Raw genomic sequence first — 18,098 nt, 5'->3', positions numbered from 1 at the left:
GTATGGAGCCGGGAGTTCCAGCTCCTTCAAAACATGCTGTATCAAAAAGTTCAACTCATCCTTCCCAAATAAACGCAGCACCTGGGTGTCATCCCACTCCACGGACACCTGCCCGTCCAAATCGCCACCCCCGGCTGTGACTGGCGTGCCCGTGCCGGGATCTGGCGCCTCCGTACTCCCCGCGACCCCCTGTGGGCGAGGATCCCGTGCCCCCTCTCTCCCCTGATCCTGTGTCCTGGGAATCTTGGGAGGAGAGGGACCAGCCCCCTCCCAACCCGCCTCTGCCTCCAAAAAGGCTTTGTGCATGAGTAGCACAAACTGCGAGGAAAAGGGAAATTACCTTTTAAAATGTGCCCCCGCGGGTCAGGAGGGGGGGGGGCCGAGGAGTCTCACTATCGGGCGTGCTCTGTGGGCTCAGCGCGGGGGGGGGGGGAATTCTTCCTCCTCCTCCGATGCTGACGCGTCTGACTGCAATGTGCTCAAAATGGCCGCCACCTCCTTCCCCAGGGGAGGCGGGGCTGTCGACCGGGGCTCAGCAACTCGCCGCGGTTGCACCGAAGAAGCCGCAGGAGATGATCTGCGGGCAGCGCTCGGCCCCCGAGATGGTCCCTCGCCCCCGGGAATACATCGGGAGCAGAGACCCTCTCAGGAGAGTCGCGCCCCCGCACCCCCTGCAGGCCGAAGAACGCGGCATCACTGGGCGGCAAGACAAACAGCAGGAAAGCGCGCCAAAAGAAAAGGTAAGGGCTGCCTTCAGAAACGACACGCCGGGTGAACCAGCCACCCCCTCCGGAGTCCCGGGACCGAATTAAGACAGGCCGGGATGAGAGCAAAGAACACGCTGCCTGTCACCAACAGGACTCACGCTGCCGCAGAGCACAGATACTTTACTTTTTTTTTGTCAGACCAACAAAGCTGCCTCTCCTCTATAAGCCCCCTTCAGAGGTAACCCTCTGGAATACTGGAAATGTGGGGGGAGGGTGACCAGCCCACCGGTAATCTCTCCCCCTTGTCCACTGGGACTACCTAGCTCCGGGTAACCGTTCAGAGGGCAATGCCCTTCCAGCCTGCCTGCAATCCTGCCAACTCGCTGTGCTGAGAACCCTTTTTTTTTTTTATATAAAGAAGAAAAGAACCAACTAATTGATCTAGTCAGGGTTACTTCAATATCAATAGAGATAAAAACCTGGATAACAAAAGCAGAATTTAGAATGGATCAGGACTGCAGGTTATGCCTCTCAATCTGCTGGAGTCAGAGAAAATACTGAGGGATCGCAGGTGGCACACCGGTATATCTAGGGGGTGCTTTTCAGCTTTTCTCTGACTCCATCTGCTGGAGGGGAGGTATAACCCAGCAGTCTGGACTGATCCTGGTACGTACAGGGAACAGTAGTTTTATTAACCAGATTAGTTTCTAAGCCCAAAGCAGATTTGCTCAAGAAAAATGTGTGTTGCAAAACAATCATAACTATATAGTTTGCCAAGGCAAAGAAAACAACTATCCTCTATTAAGGCAGACCAAAGGTTTTCTTTGATAAAAAAAAATAAATAAAAACTACACACAAAAAGTCTTGTATAACAACCAAGATATCTGAGGTAACCAAAGCTGATACCCCGATTCAAGAGTCATGACTTAAAAATCCACAATGAGCTTCCGCCTGTTTTGTCAACATTTTACCTTGATTTTGATCAACTTGCATGATTTGTGACCTCCTTCTGTTTGATCCCTCGAATGCTTCATCTAAACCAAAATTGGTGTAGAACCTACTCTCCAGTTGTCTGGGTATCCTTGGCAGATGAGGTCCATAGTCTTCCCTAGGCAGAAAATTCAGTAGGGCTCGGGATTCAAACCAAGTTCCATCATCATTCACATAGCTATAAGGTGGCCTTGGTCTGTCTCTGTTTTTTTTGTCTCCATCTTTCCCACAAACCTGGGGATGTGCCTTTGACTCTTTCACCATTATATTGCGACCACACCCATTGCATACTTCAGTCCGAGTACCACAGTAATCCTCATGGTCTTCAACTTTGTTGAATGCAAGCTCAAGTTCACAGTACTGGCAGTTTACAAGGCGCAAATGGCACTCCAGTGTCTGAGAAAAAAAAGAATTGTTGATTAAGCAGAAATAAAGCTACAGAATTTAATATCACAATTAAACACAGATTTTTTATAAATGTCTTGTACATTTTTTTAAAGGGAAAGTCCAACAGGAAACTTCTTAGAACATAAGATATGTCATCCTGTCTCAGAGGACAATCCAAGGCACAAGTACCTGGCAAGTACCCAAACATTAAATAGATCGCATGCTACTAATGCCAGAAACAAGCAGTGGCAATTTATGGACTTCTCCTTCAGGAACTTATCCAAACCTTTTTTAAACCCAACTATACTAGTTGCCTTAACCACATCCTCTGGCAATTAATTCCAGAGCTTGATTGTGCACAGAGTTAAAAAATTCTCAGATTTTAAATGTGCTACTTGCTAACTTCATGGGGTGCCCCCTAATCCTTGTATTATATGAAAGAGTAAGACAATCATTTCATATTTACCCATTCAAGTCCTTTCATGATTTTGTAGACCTCTATCATATCCCCTCTCAACCATTTCTTCTCCAAGCTTAACAGCCCTAACCTCTTTGGCCTTTCTGCATAAGGGGAGCTGTTCCACCCTCTTTACCATTTTGATTGCTCGTCTCTATACTTTCACCAGTGCAACTACATCTTTTCTGAGATGCAGCAACCAAAATTGCACACAATATTCAAGGTGCGGTCTAACCATTGAGCGAAACAGAGGCATTGACATCCTCCATTTGCCATTCCCTTCCTAATAATTCCTAACAGTTTGCTTTTTTTTTTTTTTTTTTTTTTTAAACCACCTCAGCGTACTAAGCCAACAATTTAGATGTAATAACTATGACACCCAGATTTTTTTCCTGGGTAGTAACTCCTAAAATGGAACCTAACAGAGTAGCTACAGCATGAATTATTTTTTCCTATATGCATCACTTTGCACTTGTCCACATTATATTTCACCTACCATATGGACACCCAGTCTTCTAGTCTTGCAAGGTCCTCCTGCAATTTATCACAATCCACTTGTGATTTTACTACTCTGAATAATTTTGTGTCATCTGCAAATTTGTTCACCTCACTCATTGCACCTCTTTCCAGATCAGCTATAAATATATTAAAAAGCATTGGTCCAAGTACAGATTCCATGAGGCATTCCACTGTTTACCTTTTCCCACTGTGAAAACTGACCATTTAATCCTACCCAGTTTGTCTTTTAACCAGTTTGCAAGCCACAAAAGGACATTGCCTCCTATCCCAAGACTTTTTAGATTTTTTAGAAGCCTCTCATGAGAGACATCGTCAAACGTCCTCTGAAAATCCAAATACACCACATCTACCAGTTCACCTGTATCCACATGCTTATTCACTCCTTCAAAAAAAAAATAATAAAAAAAAATTTAAAAAATAAATTTAAAAATAATAATAATAATAATGTAGCAGATTTGTGAGGCAAGACTACCCCTTGGGTAATACATGCTGGCTGCTGTCCCATTAAATGTCTATATATTCTGTGATTTTATTCTTTATAATAGTTTCCATGGATTTTTACCGGCACTGAAGGCAGGCTCACAGGTCTATAGTTCCCAGATCATCTCTGGAGCCCTTTTTAAATATCAGGGTTACATTGGCCACCTTCCAGTCTTCAGGTACAGCGGATGATTTTAGTGATAGGTTACAAATTACTTGTAATAGGTCATTTTTTTAATTCTTTCAGAACCCAGGTGATTTGCTTCTCTTCACTGCATCTTTATATTATAAGAGCCCCTTTTTCCCTGTTCTTGTGTCTAAAAGAAATGTAATTAAAACAGAAGGCCATTCTTCTGCTAAATTACTGTTGTAAAAACATAGACCTATGGATAAGCATATCCTTGACTATTTATCCCATTTCTGATCAGTTTACATTTCCCCCCTCAAATACTGCATAACCAAGGCAGAACATGAAGCTGGGGACATGTTTCAGCAGCTTGTTCCAAGAAGTAAAGACTGTCAGACTGCTTATGATACGCTTTACCAACAATAGTATCCAGAGTTGGTACACCATCCTCATTATTAGCTACAGAAAGAAATACTATAAAAAGTCCAAATGTTCTATTTAACATCCCATCCTCTCAGTCTAGCAAAACTGCCCAAAGCACCTTACAGTCAAAAAAAGAAAAAAAAAATATATATATATAAAGCGCATTAAAAGGCATATAAATACAAAATAGGCATCACATGCAATAATCTTCATAATTATCAACCCAAACTTCCTCAACCAGGCCCCCTCTCACCCACTCCAAACAACCTGACAAGCCCAAACCCACTAAAAATAAGCAAGACACATCCACCCCATCTAAGCCATGCTGTGGAATTGCTTGTAAATGGCCCAAGTCTGTTTTCTTTGTAAAAAAATTTTTTGTAATCATTAGCTTTTAATATAAAGAATTATTTCACAAAACTATGGCAAACAATTGCCCAGTCCATAAGAAGAGGTTTTTAGTGCTTGTACTGCAATATTGTCTTCACTGGCACTAATGCATAATGCTGAACTAAAGAAATTCCCTAGGTTTCAAACAAGGTGGTTTTAGTCAACTCTGGCAGAACTGATTGATTCAGATGGGTTTCAGAAACAGAGTGCACCCAGCACAAAGACATTTGTCTGCACAGAGCAAAATCCATAGAAACCTATTAGTGAAAGCCCAAAACAAGAATCATTTAACTTTGAACACTAGGTTCCTATGGTGATAAACCAGTCAACCCTGATTTCCTCGGGAAAACCAATAATTTTGTCACTGTGCTATTTTTAAATATTAGCATTGGTTATTCAGTATGTGATTATACCGGTTTACCGGGGTAATGGGTGTTGATATTGATATTAGGCCATCCCTGAATTCAGGGACAATGGGTTCAAAGGGTTAAAAAATGATATACAAAAATATAACCATCCTCTTAGCTTCTCTGGTTGCATAGTGCAATGCCAGCTGGGACCAAGGCTTAAAAACAAACAGACTCAGGGGAGGAGCTAAGAGGGAGTGAGACATTATACAATAGCAGTACCATAGCCAACACTAACAGGATTTAAAGATAAAATCCTCATTTCTAAGGGAAAGTTACACTCAAGTATTGTCTTATTTGGAGATCAGTTTTAACATGGAATGAGCAGACAAGGAAGAATAAAGCATAATTCTTAAAGATTTAATACACTCGTGTCCGTTAGATATACAAAATATTTTACAAGGATGGAAAACACTACAACACACCAACCTCATGTTTCTCTAAGTGATTTTTTTCAAACTTCATACCACACTTGCAAGTAATCTATAAAAAAGAAAAATATTGTATAATACAAGTGAAGTTAAATAAATACAGTTAGTAAAGAATTGGGGAGCATACATATGTGATATGAAATATGTTTGATACTCTACTTGAGCATGTTCTGATTCAATGTGGTCTTCCATTTCTGATTTAGGGACTGGTTCCATGCAGTTCTGACATACAGCAATATTTCTTCTGCAGTGAATCTCATGAATAGTAAAATTAGCCATAGGAATATCTTTTTTGCTAGAAAAGAATCATAATAATAATACACACAATGAAGGCACAGGAATGCAAAAACAGTTCTGCATCAGAAACAAATAGACCACCTTTATTCTCCATCAACAACTTGCCTGCAACATTTGCTACCAAAAATCCTGCTAAGATGCACACTGGTTAGAAACTGAAACCTGCATTAAGTTAATGAACTAAAGGACAAGAGAACAACTGGGCACAGCAACTTTCCTGTTAACTTGAAAGTGAGCAGTAATTAATATTAATAGATGTATAGATTGACATTCTGACATACATAGCAGCAGTAATTTACTTCCCAATACGCACACACTTCCCCCACAAATAATAAATGATAGACCCACAGCAGTATGGCACTACAGACACTCCATGAAAATGCTGTTGAATGTGATTTGCATATGCTGGGAATATGATTTCAACACATCTAGATGAAAGATCATAAGAAAAAAACCCTTAGGGTTCCAATTCAGTTTTCTTCACCTGCCACAAATCTTTTGTATAGACGATTTGGAAGCTAACCAGAAAGATATGAATCATCCCACAATGAAGACAACTCATAAGGGAAGGTGGAGTAAATAGTTCTGTGCTTATTCTGAAAAATTCTTAATGAGCACAGATATCAAGTCTTCTAGTAAAACGTATACATTCAAAAGCCTTACTGTGGTTTCCTCTCTTTGTTAAACATTGTTTGTTTTATAAACTTCTCAGTAGTTTCATTTTCAGTTTCAGCAGGTTCATCTTAATTTGTCTAACAACTAGTTTCAGATAACATTTTCTATTACTTAACAGTATCTCTTTATAAACTTTTCTAAAAAAAAATATTAAGCTTATAGTCATGACACCCCAAATATACAAGTTGGTCAGTTTTATTACTTACCAATTTCCACATAACTGGGTTTCTTTCTCAGCAGCAGCAGCCATCTTTAAGCACTTCTATAAATTGAAAAATCAGTTTCACTTTCATAAAAACAAATAAATAAATAAACCTAATACATTAGACTCAGTGTCTAAAGGGAACTAATTGCTATCAATGAAACTTGTGAGCGCACAAAATATCAATATTCAAACAAAATAAAACCTAATATTAAAGAACGCCTAAACAAAAAAGAGATTATCTAACTTCTAATAGCAAAAATAATCTGTAGTTTCTTAATCTATAACAACTTCTCTATGGTCCGCCTATTTTAAATGCATAAGTGTATACTAGAAAGTACATCACAACATTCAGCTTCCGTCTATTTACGTTTATGCCATAACTGGTAAACACAATCACTAGGGTATGTTGGACGTGCAACCCGCATTTCTCTATCAGCCAGTTAATGAACACAATAAATAGTAGAAAAAGTAGCCAATGCTTCATTTAAAGAACAATTTACTGGTTGCGATACTTTTTTGTCCCAACCTATGAATTATCCAAAAAAAAAACCATAAAACGGTTTATTGCGTGAGCTTTGCTGGGACAAAGTTGATGGTCATCGCCACCTCTGGTCCAATAAAAAGTTACGGGGATAACAAGAGAATCCAAGGTCCTCCAGGACCACCCCTTGGCCCGGTTTCTTCCTCCAGCTGATGCTCGGCCTTCTCACCCCTCCCCCAATCAGTATGAGAGAGGGAACAGATCCCGAGAACCCCTCCCCCACTGAAAATAAACCCCTTCGGGAATAAAAGGCTAGAAACATTCTTTTCTTTATACCTACAAAGAGTGAGGTCAAGTTTGAGGCTGCAAATAGCTTTCCTAAAACGCGAAGGCGGAAACCGGGAAAGCCAGACTCTGCAGCTCCCGAGTGCCAACCCACCAAGGCTGGGCTCAGCAGCAAAGCCACCGAAGGAAGGAAGAAAGGGAGTCTCCCGAAAGTAGGGGGAAGTCCAACACACCAGGCAACAAACCTGAAGGAGCGCCTCCTCCCACCCCGGCGCGGGAAATATCAACCGTCCGCAAGAGTATCCCGTCCAAGTGCCGGCGGCGGCGACAACAGCCAAACGCCACAAACTGTCACTTTCCGGCAACTGCCGCGGCCCAGCAACTCTCCCCTGCCATTGGCGGCGTCGCCGATCAGTCACAGCGCTGTTGTACGTGCCCCCGCCTCTCTTTGCCGATTGGCTAACCCGGAGCTCATCGGCTGCTATCTGCTAAGTGGCCTCTTGCTTGCGCGGTTGCTGGTTCCGGTCCGGGCGCCTTTTGCTATGTGCGCATGTGCGGGTCTGCTGGCTTGTTGTCTAGCTGACTGCAAGCTGTGTTTTGTTTTGTTTTTTTTGCACCGAGGGTCTATCCCCGAAGGGGTTTAAGGATGAACTCCCTGGGGTTGCATTTATATAGAGGGAACGGGTAACACTGCAGACAATGCGATGAGATATTGTGCGCTATATGCAGAAGGTTGGTTTAAAAGGCCCGATGTCCTCCAGTCACCTTGACAGATCTATTTTACTATAAAATAAGGCCCTATATTCAAGGCAAACGATTGTTAGGGTTTTACTTTTCAAATTGATTTTTGCGTACCAAACAATTACAATGTACTGAAATGTGGTCCTTTCTGAATTAAAACAAGTTAGCTAGACTTCTGGCCTTATGTTCCATTGTAATCTAAGAAACGAGAGACTCTGGAACAATTCCAAACCTTTCCCTTATTTTCAATATTGCAAGACTGTGAGGAATGATAAATACCCCTGTGAATGAAAACAAACCTAAGGGAGCTGTAACATGAATTGCTTAATGACAAGAATCTGAAAGGTATTTTACAAATGTTACTGCACTCTGAAGGGCAGATGTGGAAACTGAAGGGAGAGGAGATAGGTTTGCATGAGCTAATAGATTAGCATGAATAGAGTGGGGCATGACAGGCAAAAGAAACACACTGCAAGGCTGTAAAGAGAAAAAAATGATAATTTGAATATATACATCCATGTACATGAGGTCACATTAATATAATTGTTAACACATAGGCACAAACAAATGAAAAAGGGATTATGACAATGCTAAAGGACTGAGACTGGTATAATGTGTGAGATGCAGGACCAGCGCATCCCATTAGGCGAACTAGGTGGTTGTCTCAGGCGCCGACCATTAAGGGATGCCGAAGAGCAGGCAGCTCCTCTCCGCCAACAGCACACAGGAACCACTTCCCCACCAGCTCCAGCCGCACTTCCACCACCATGGCCTCTCCCAGAGAGAGCACACCAGCAGCCACCCCAGCTTTACTGGGGGTGCATCGTGCACAGCGGCGACACCAGAGACCGCAGGGGACAGGAGGGAGGGGGAGGGGAGGGTAACAACCAGCCGAGGTGCAGCAGGTTTAGGCCCCCAGGGGGGGCGTGACCTGGGGGGAGCGGGCGCAAGGCAGAAGGTTTGCTTAGGGAGCCTAATATCCTTGCACTGGCCCTAGTGAGATGTCATTAAAACACTGGGAAAACATGTTCTCTACAGCTATCACATAGTCCATGAAACTAATTTTGGACCAAAATGTGGGAAATTAAATATAATATGTGGTATGGTGCATTTAAGAGAGGTATTTTACAAGAAAAAAATCATACTGACTAGTACATTTTATCTTCAGATTGCTAGCATCTTGGAATGAATTTCCATATCACTACCAGAAACTTTGTTTTAGATGAATATCCAATAACTAAATGTTTTGATTTGTGATTCCTGTAATTGATACAATCTGTTCTGTTTTACTCTAAGTATATTCTTGTGCATTTTTACCACTCTTTTAAGTCCTAAAGAAAGCTCATTACTTTTTCTGTTTACAAATCTGAAGAGGATATTGGAGAGATACCATGTCAGAAATAGTATTTAATGATGATGATTTGGAAGAACAAACAAATCACTATGAATCTGGAAGATATAATAGAGCAGATTGACAAACTAAAGAGTAGCAAATCACCTGGACCAGATGGCTTACACTCCAGAGTTCTGAAATAACTCAAAAATGAAATTGCAGATCTATTACTAGTAATTTGTAACCTATCATTTAAAGTATCTATTGTACCTGAAAATTGGAGGGTGGACAATGTAATGTCAATCATTAAAAAGGGCTCCAGGGGTAATTAGGAAACTATGGACCAGTGAGCCTGACTTCAATGCCAAGAAAAATCATAGAAACTATTCTAAAGAATGGGACACAGACAGCATGGATTTACACAAGGTAAAATCAGGCCTCACCAATCTGCTATAGTTTTTTTAAGGGTTAATAAATATGTGGATAATAAGAACATAAGATTTGCCTTACTGCGTCAGACCAAAGGTCCATCAAGCCCAATATCCTGTTTCTAACAGTGGCCAATCCAGGTCACAAGTACCTGGCAGGATCTCAAAAGGTCAATAGATTCCATGCTGCTTATCCCAGAGTTAAGTAATGGATTTCCCCAAATACACCTTAATAATGGTTTATGGATTTTTCTTCCAGGAACTTGCCCAAACATTTTTTAAACCCAACTACACTAACAGTTTTCACCACATTCTCCAGCAATGAATTCCAGAGTTTAATTATGCACTAAGTAAAGAAATATTTTCTCCTATTTGTCTTAAATGTATCACCTAGTAACTTCACTGAATGTCCAGTAGTCTTTGTACTTTTTGAAAGAGTAAACAACCAATTCATGATTTTATAGGCCTCTAACATATCTCCCCTCAGCCATCTCTTCTCCAAGCTGAAGAAATTAACCTCATAGGGGCATTGTTCCATCTCCTTTATGATTTTGATTGCCCTTATCTGTTACCTTTTCTAATTCACTATAACGCTTACTCAATGGCAGTCTTATATTCTTATGCTTAGTATGCACTCTCCTACCCAACCCTGTTAGATAGAATAAGGCTTCTATCTGGCTCTTGCTCAACACATTTCAAATAAATACCTTAAATTACTTGACTAGTCCTAGTATTAATCTGAATCATGACAATGGATGTGGACGTCATAAATCCTTAAAGAATCCTTAATTGTTCTACAAGGTCACTTAATTCAGGGCAGCCATTTTATTAAATGCTCATTCTGTATAAAAATAAAAAAACAAAGTATAACATATTCCAAACCCTGAAAAAGGATAGCTCTGCGTGGAATCTATTTTAGGGCTCATCTCCAGGCAGCTGTGTTTATCCATAAATTAATAATATCAAACTCTCAGATAAGCCTCCATGTCTACTTTTAATATTCCTGACTACTATCTCCAGTTTTAAATTCCAGTTTGCCAACATTTCTTGGAATTGTTAGATATATTTTGACTACTCTAATTAAAAAAAAGTCTCTTGTTCTGAACCTTTACCACAAATCCTTCACTATTGCATGCTCTCTATAGCATCTCTTTAAAGAATCCACTATCCACTCTCCATCTACAGTCCTGCATAGGTGTGGCTTGGAGAATCAAGTTACAGCAAGCTGCAATGTGAGACAACTTTAATTCAATTTGCATCTTTAATGCAAAAGCAGTTCTGTTTTTTTTTTTCATCACAATAAAAAATAATGGAAACCTAGAACCCTTTTATAATTTAGATCAGAAAACACTATTAGATGTGAGGAAATAAAAGATTTAAGGGAAAGATGTTTTTATGCAAAGTATGCAACAGCATTCTGTTTTAACAATTTTCAGAAATATGTCTATATGTTTCTTTCCAATAAACGAATTGTAAAATGATTGTGATAGGCAATGTCTTTACTAGCCTCTTTTCCACTGATATATCCAAATTCTGTATTGCAATTATGAGTTATGTTTAAATTAGGAATACCATAAAACATTGGAACTTATTAGTACAGTGAGGCTTAAGAACTATTTGGTGTAGAAATCAGATGGACTCCAGATTATAATGAGGGTTCAGAAAAGATAACTTTTTTTATTTTGAAAGTTGATTTTATTTTAGTGATTATTTCATGATATATTTGTGTTGGGGTTTTGGTTAATAATTGTTCAATATTCTCTTTGCCACAGATAGAGGCCAAAACATGGCCATGGTTCATCTTTTTTTATGTTTTATTATTTGTATTCATGTTTTCAAATCTTATTTTTTCCAATAAAATTATTTTCTATTTTTTTACCATTCATTTTTTGTTGTGTGTATACATATTTGTCATGTTTTTAATTTATGTTTTCATGTTAGAAGGTATGGATTGAAATAAGATTAATATAAATTTTTATTTTATTTTTTATTTATTTAAGGTTTTTATATACCGGCATTCATGATAAATTCACATCATGCTGGTTTACAATAAAACAGTGGTGCATAAAAAGAAAAAACAAACAGGAACTGTAGTGCGGAAGAAAGCAGTTACAAAAAACAGGGATGCTTAAACTGGGAGCGGAAATTTTGAAAATATAATTAATACATATATGGTAAATTATTAAATTGATGGATGAGGGCCTGTTCATCTTTGGCCTTATTACAATCTACATAATATCCCAATTGCTAATATACCGTAAATGTATCATAGTACAAACCACTTGGATTTCCCTGCTTCCTTGTGTGTACCACACATACTGCATGTCTATCGCTTGCACCTCTGCCCTTTGTGTCTGCATGCATGCACTGTGTTGCAGTAGTAGTTTTGATTCTGTGTTTTGGGTGTGGTTCACTGTTACATGTTTAAAAAAGCACATGTTCTTTTTGTGTAGACAGAGTGACTATCATGGATATGGCTACAACCTATCTTTTGTTACACTGTCTTTCTTTCCTCTTCTACCTAGTATCGCCTTTTTAACTTCTCGATCTGATACTTTTTTTTTTTTTGTACAGAGCTACAGAGCAGGACTTCTCCAGTCCAGATTCTCCCTGGAGTGGATTGGATGGCCTTTTTGGATGTGCTGCCTACATTCTAGCTTTCCAATTTAAGTGTGATGTTTACCTCTATGCTAGAGTTCTGTTAAGTATGCTTGCTCAATTTCCTTTTTCCTCGTTCAGCCATACCAACACATACTGGTGCTTCGGTGAATCACCCGAAAATGGCAATTGAACACCCCAGAGGAGAGGAGGAAGGCCCTCCATCACTCAAAAGACTTTGGGGCCGATGTAATGAGCCCCACGCTGAAATCAGCGCAAATTTTCTGCACATATTTTTTTAGCACGTTCGGCAAAAGCAGGCATCTTCATGGGATGTAATAAGGGGATGGCATGCAAATTAGATACATGCAAAAAAATGCATGCAAGAGCAAATACATATGCCAATAGCTGCATAAAGGTCCCGATGCAGAAATCTATGGGAAAAACCCACACTGAAATAGGTGCAATTGAAAAAATGTTGCAGACTCAGGAGGGGTATTTCTGCTGATAGCATTGGCCCCACGTTATTCAAAAATAAATTGTTTCAGCACCTACCAGCCCTTTTACTCCATTACTGGTATTAGTATAGTTGTGTGTCCATGCAGTCTTTTCCTTGCCAGGTGCCCATGGCCGCTCAGAATGGATCAGCCCCGCCAGGAGAAAGCAGGAGCTGGGATGGTCAGACCTGCAATCTCTGGGGGCTACAGATGAGTGCCAAAACCGCCCAGAACGGCAGCGCTTTCACTTCTGCCCTGATCCAGGTGTTAAAAAACCTGTATTAACTGATCTCCCTGCTAGTGCAGCTCCCTGCATAGCCCATCAATACATAATTACCTCCGTTACATGCTATTTGCATGCAGTCATGCAAAACCCGCTGCGAGTTATTGCGTGGTATGTGCGTGTGTTTTGTTCCACGCTAAATGCGTTATATACATGCATAAGATTAGCGCAGAAAACCACACATAATTATCCGCACAAAAACTGCAGGTTTTGTGCATCTTCGTACATCATCCCCATTGAGACGAACCTGGCACCTGTTGCGGTCCTGGCCACGAGCACCGCGACCAGGCCCTTACCTCCTTGTTCCCGGACCTGCTTCCGCCTCCGGAGCCCTGGCTTGCGGACTGTTTGGCGGCGTCCCTGCTGGGGCTGTGCCGCCGTGAAGGTGCCTGAAGACGCCCTGCTCCTAGGCGCACGCCACTTGGGCGCCTTTCTAGCCCGTTTCTTGCCAGTGGTGACTCCGCCCAAATCCTGATGTCAGATGCCGCGGCCTTGATAAGCCGGCTGCGGCCGTCCAGTCCTTGCCTTGCAATGGGTTAGCTTCTCGGTTTCCTGTTGCGCTGTGCCCCGAAGTGACCTGCTTGGCTTCGTCGCTCCGTTCCTGCTACAGTACCTGCTTGGTTCCTGCCTGCCTGCCTGCCTGCTACAGTGCCTGCTTGGTTCCCGCCTGCCAGCTACAGTACCGGCTTGGTTCCTGTTTACCTGCTACAGTCCCTGCTTGGTTCCAGTACCCAAGTCTTGCTATAGTTCCTACCTGGTTCCAGTACCCGAGTCTTGCTACAGTTTCTGCCTGGTTCCAGAACCCGAACCCAGTTACTGTCTTAGTCTGGTTCCAGTTACCTGTCCTGATCCACAACCCGCCTAAGTCTCAGCGGCCGGGCCCCTACGGGCTCCTCCCGGGGGGCTTTGGCTTCCAAGTGTGAAGCCACCTAAGTCCCAGCGGTTTGGCTCCTATGGGCTCCTCCCGGGGGAGTACCAGCTCTTCACCAGGGTGAAGAGCATCTAAGTCCCGCCTGAACATCTGCCTCCCGGCCTGCTATTCATTAGAGACATTGACCATCTATTCCCAGTCTCCAGCAGGTCGGCCCAAGGATCCACTAAACTGAGACTCCCACAACAGATTGCAAGGCCATGGACTCGGCGGATGCAACCGCTCCCACGGATCTGCCCGGGATGGCCCGGCAGATGCTACAGCACCAGAGCTGCATTGATACTTTGGCAGCCACGGTGGAATGGCTATCCTCAAGCCTGGAGTCCTTGCCTCCTACTGGCAGGGCCCCCGAGGGTCAAAGCTCTTCGATGACTCAGTTACCGGCACCCTCCCGCTCCGCTGGTGATTTAAGGACCTGCCGCGGTTTCCTGAACCAATGTTTTGTACGGTTCTCCCTGTTGCCTCGGCAGTTTCCCTCGGATGCGGTGAAAGTGACATATATCTTGTCCTTGCTCGATGGGAAAGCCTTGATATGGGCTTCTCCCCTTTGGGAAAACAATGATTCTTCACTAACGGATTTACAACTGTTCATCACGAACTTTCGCCAGGCCTTTGACGAGCCCGCCCGAGTAGCCACGGCTATGTCTGATCTGCTGCAACTTCGTCAGGGGGCACGCTCCTTGGCAGATTACGCAATGGAGTTTCGGACTTTAACCCAGGAGGTAGGTTGGCAAGATGGTAGTCTTAAGGCCATCTTCCTGGAAGGCCTCTCCGGACACATTAAGGATGAGATTGCGGCTCGAGATCTGCCGGAGGACTTCAACGCCTTGATTGAGATGGCTGCTCGCATTGACCGCTGCCTACAGCAACGGGCCAAGGAGCAGTGCTCCTCTCGCCACAGTCCAGCTCGTGGGCCGAGTCCTGCACCCTCTCCTAAGAATTCTCGTCCAGACGCTCCCACCTGCGAACCCATGCAGCTGGGATGGGCCCCGCTTTCTGCTGAAGAAAGACAACGTCGCCATTCATTGAAGTTGTGTTTATATTGTGGCCAGAAGGGCCACTTCTTGGCACGCTGCCAGGAGCGTGCGGAAAACGCCAAAGCCTAGGAGGTCGGGAGGAGCTCCTCCTAGGCTGTGCTACAGCTCCTCAATGTACAGTTCCTGTTACTCTGGAATACCCCGGAGGATCCTTTGAGTCGATGGCATTCCTGGATTCCGGAGCCAGAGGTAATTTCATCCTGCAAGATCTAGTCTCCCAGTTGTGGATTCCTACGAATAGCTGGGAGGTCCCGTTATGAATTTCCTCTATCCAGGGGACGCTCCTTCCTGGTCCTGTCCAGATGTCCACGGCACCCATTACGGTCCGCACCGGGGCGATCCATTCGGAGGAAATAGCCTTCCTAGTGTTGGATAAGGCTGTCCACCCTGTGGTGCTAGGGTTGCCGTGGTTACAGAAAACACTCGCCTACGATTCAGTGGGTTACGCTACAGATTGTTAAGTGGAGTCCCTTCTGCCTGGCTAATTGTATGAAAGTGCCTAAGACTCCTGCACTTTCGTTGATGCACACTGCAGCTTATGAGGACTTCACGGATGTATTCTCCAAGACCAAGGCAGAGATCCTTCCACAACATCGTCCATATGACTGTGCTATTGACTTGCTATCTGGTACTATGCCCCCTCAAGGAAGGGTTTATCCCTTATCTATACCTGAGACCCGGGCCTTGTCCGAGTACATTGCAGAGAATTTGGCCAAGGGGTTTATCCGCCCGTCCAAGTCGCCTGCAGGGGTAGGCTTCTTTTTCGTCAGCAAGAAAGATGGCTCACTGAGACCGTGTTTAGACTATCGAGGCCTAAATTCGATTACCAAGCGAGACCGCTACCTGCTCCCACTAATCCCGGAGCTCCTTGATCGGCTTCAAGGAGCGAAGATTTTCACAAAGTTGGACTTACGAGGAGCATACAATTTGGTCAGGATCCGTCCCGGAGATGAGTGGAAGACCACGTTTAATACCCGAGACGGGCATTACGAGTACCTCGTGATGCCTTTCCGCTTATGTAATGCCCCGGCGGTGTTCCAGCACCTGATGAATGAGGTGTTATGGGACCTTCTGAACACCTGTGTAATTGTTTATCTCGACGACATGTTAGTCTACTCCCAGGACCTGCCATCACACCGTCAGCATGTCCACCAAGTGCTCCAGATACTTAGGGAGCATGGCCTGTACGCGAAACTGGAAAAGTGCAGCTTTGAGAAGACCTCCCTGCCGTTCCTAGGCTACATAGTCTCTGCAGCAGGCTTTCAAATGGATCCTGAGAAAGTGGCAGCTATTAAGAATTGGCCCCGGCCGAGGGGTCTTAAAGCATTGCAACGCTTCCTCGGCTTCTCCAATTTCTACCATCACTTTATTCCCAATTACTCTCTTATTGTAGTTCCATTAACTGCCCTCACCCAAAAGGGGGCTAACGCGGTGGATTGACCAACTTCTGCCTGCCAAGCTTTTGAGGCCCTCAAAGAAGACTTCTTATTAGACTCCTGCCTTCGTCATCCGGATCCCAGCTGGCCCTTCGTGGTGGAGGTTGATGCCTCCAATGTGGCCATAGGGGCCGTACTGAGCCAGTACTCTGATTCTGGACAGCTGTGGCCCTGTTCATATTTCTCAAGGAAATTCTGCCCGGCAGAGAGCAACTACTGTGTTGGTGACAAAGAGTTGCTAGCCGTGAAACTTGCCCTGGAGGAATGGAGACCATGGTTGGAGGGAGCCAACCATCCGGTTACGATTTATACCGATCACAAAAACCTAGCATTCTTGAAGCAAGCCCAATGCCTGAATCCAAGACAAGCCCGGTGGTCGCTGTTTTTTGATCGGTTTGACTTTACCTTACACTACTGACCCGGCTCTAAGAACGTTCGAGCTGACGTGCTTTCGTGCTCTTCTGAGGTCGAAGAGACTCCTGACACACCTCAGTATATCTTGGATCCCGTGAAAGTAAGCCTTGCTACAACCTTGGTGTCACTGCTCTCTACATTAATGGTGGGGGTGGAAGGGGAATAGAACAAGGAGCTAAGAGTAACAGATAAGAATGAGAGAAAAAATGTGTGAGGCTTGCTGGGCAGACTGGATGGGCCATTCGGTCTTCTTCTGCCGTCATTTCTATGTTTCTATGTTTCTATGTTCCGCGTCGCTCCCGGAGAGCAGTTCTCGCTTGGGCCCATGACTCCCTCACGGGGGGTCATGCTGGTTGGAAAGGGACTTTAGACTTGTTAAACCATTTCTACTGGTGGCCAATAGTGAGACAGGATGTCCAAGCCTTTGTGGGCTCATGCCCTACTTGTGCTGTTCAAAAGCCGCTCATCGGGAAGCCCAGGGGCTTGTTGCAACCATTGCCCATCCCAGTGGAGCCTTGGACACACAACTCCACTGATTTCGTTGTGGATCTTCCTGCCTCCGAGGGTAATTCGGTCATCTGGGTAACTGTGGACCGATTTTCCAAGATGGTGCACTTTGTTCCCTTGCCAAAACTACCTTCTGCCCCTGACCTCACTAGCCTGTTCACTCAGCATATCTTTAGACTTCACGGTCTCCCGCAGGATATAGTCTCCTTTCGAGGACCACAGTTTACAGTTCGCTATTGGAAAGCCCTATGCAAACGCTTCAATGTGCAACTTAGTCTTTCGTCTGCATTCCATCCCCAGAGTAATGGGCAAACGGAACGAACCAATCGAACCCTGAAGACTTTTCTCCATGCCTTTGTGAACGAACAACAAGATAATTGGTCCAATCTACTCCCGTGGGCGGAGTTCTCGTATAATAATCACACGCATGCTACTACTGGAAGTTCGCAGTTCCTCGTTGTTTATGGGAAGCAACTTCGACCACCCCTACCTTGAACCTAGTGCACTCCCGGCAGTGCAACTCTCAGCCCGCCAGCTTCGGTCCTTGTGGATCTCTACCCAGGAAAAGATCTGTAAAGCCGCCCTGCCCGCCAAGGAGTGGGCGGATAGGCATCGTCAGCCAGCACTTATCT

General features: G+C 43.7%; 1 protein-coding gene across 4 annotated transcripts in view; it reads right to left on the bottom strand.

The window, feature by feature from the left end:
* Positions 1-7,723, bottom strand: part of TRAFD1 (TRAF-type zinc finger domain containing 1) — a 128,819-nt gene extending 121,096 nt beyond the window's left edge. The window contains exons 1-5 of one of the 4 annotated variants that reach the window (XM_029619662.1): positions 7,495-7,723; positions 6,497-6,552; positions 5,478-5,613; positions 5,317-5,370; positions 1,679-2,093 (exon numbers count right to left, since the gene is read on the bottom strand). In XM_029619662.1, coding sequence (XP_029475522.1) covers positions 1,679-2,093; positions 5,317-5,370; positions 5,478-5,613; positions 6,497-6,540 — 649 coding nt within the window. In that variant the 5' untranslated portion in view covers positions 6,541-6,552; positions 7,495-7,723. Of the gene's footprint in view, positions 1-1,678; positions 2,094-5,316; positions 5,371-5,477; positions 5,614-6,496; positions 6,553-7,312; positions 7,462-7,494 lie in introns of those variants that run through there. The other 3 variants (XM_029619661.1, XM_029619663.1, XM_029619664.1) reach the window with 3 other exon arrangements.
* Between the last annotated feature and the right edge of the window lie 10,375 nt (positions 7,724-18,098).

This window comes from Rhinatrema bivittatum, chromosome 11 (genome assembly GCF_901001135.1).
Source record: "Rhinatrema bivittatum chromosome 11, aRhiBiv1.1, whole genome shotgun sequence".
In the NCBI taxonomy this organism is placed as follows: domain Eukaryota; kingdom Metazoa; phylum Chordata; class Amphibia; order Gymnophiona; family Rhinatrematidae; genus Rhinatrema; species Rhinatrema bivittatum.
Note: the sequence above shows the minus strand (reverse complement) of the source record. Positions and strands in the feature narration are given on the sequence as shown.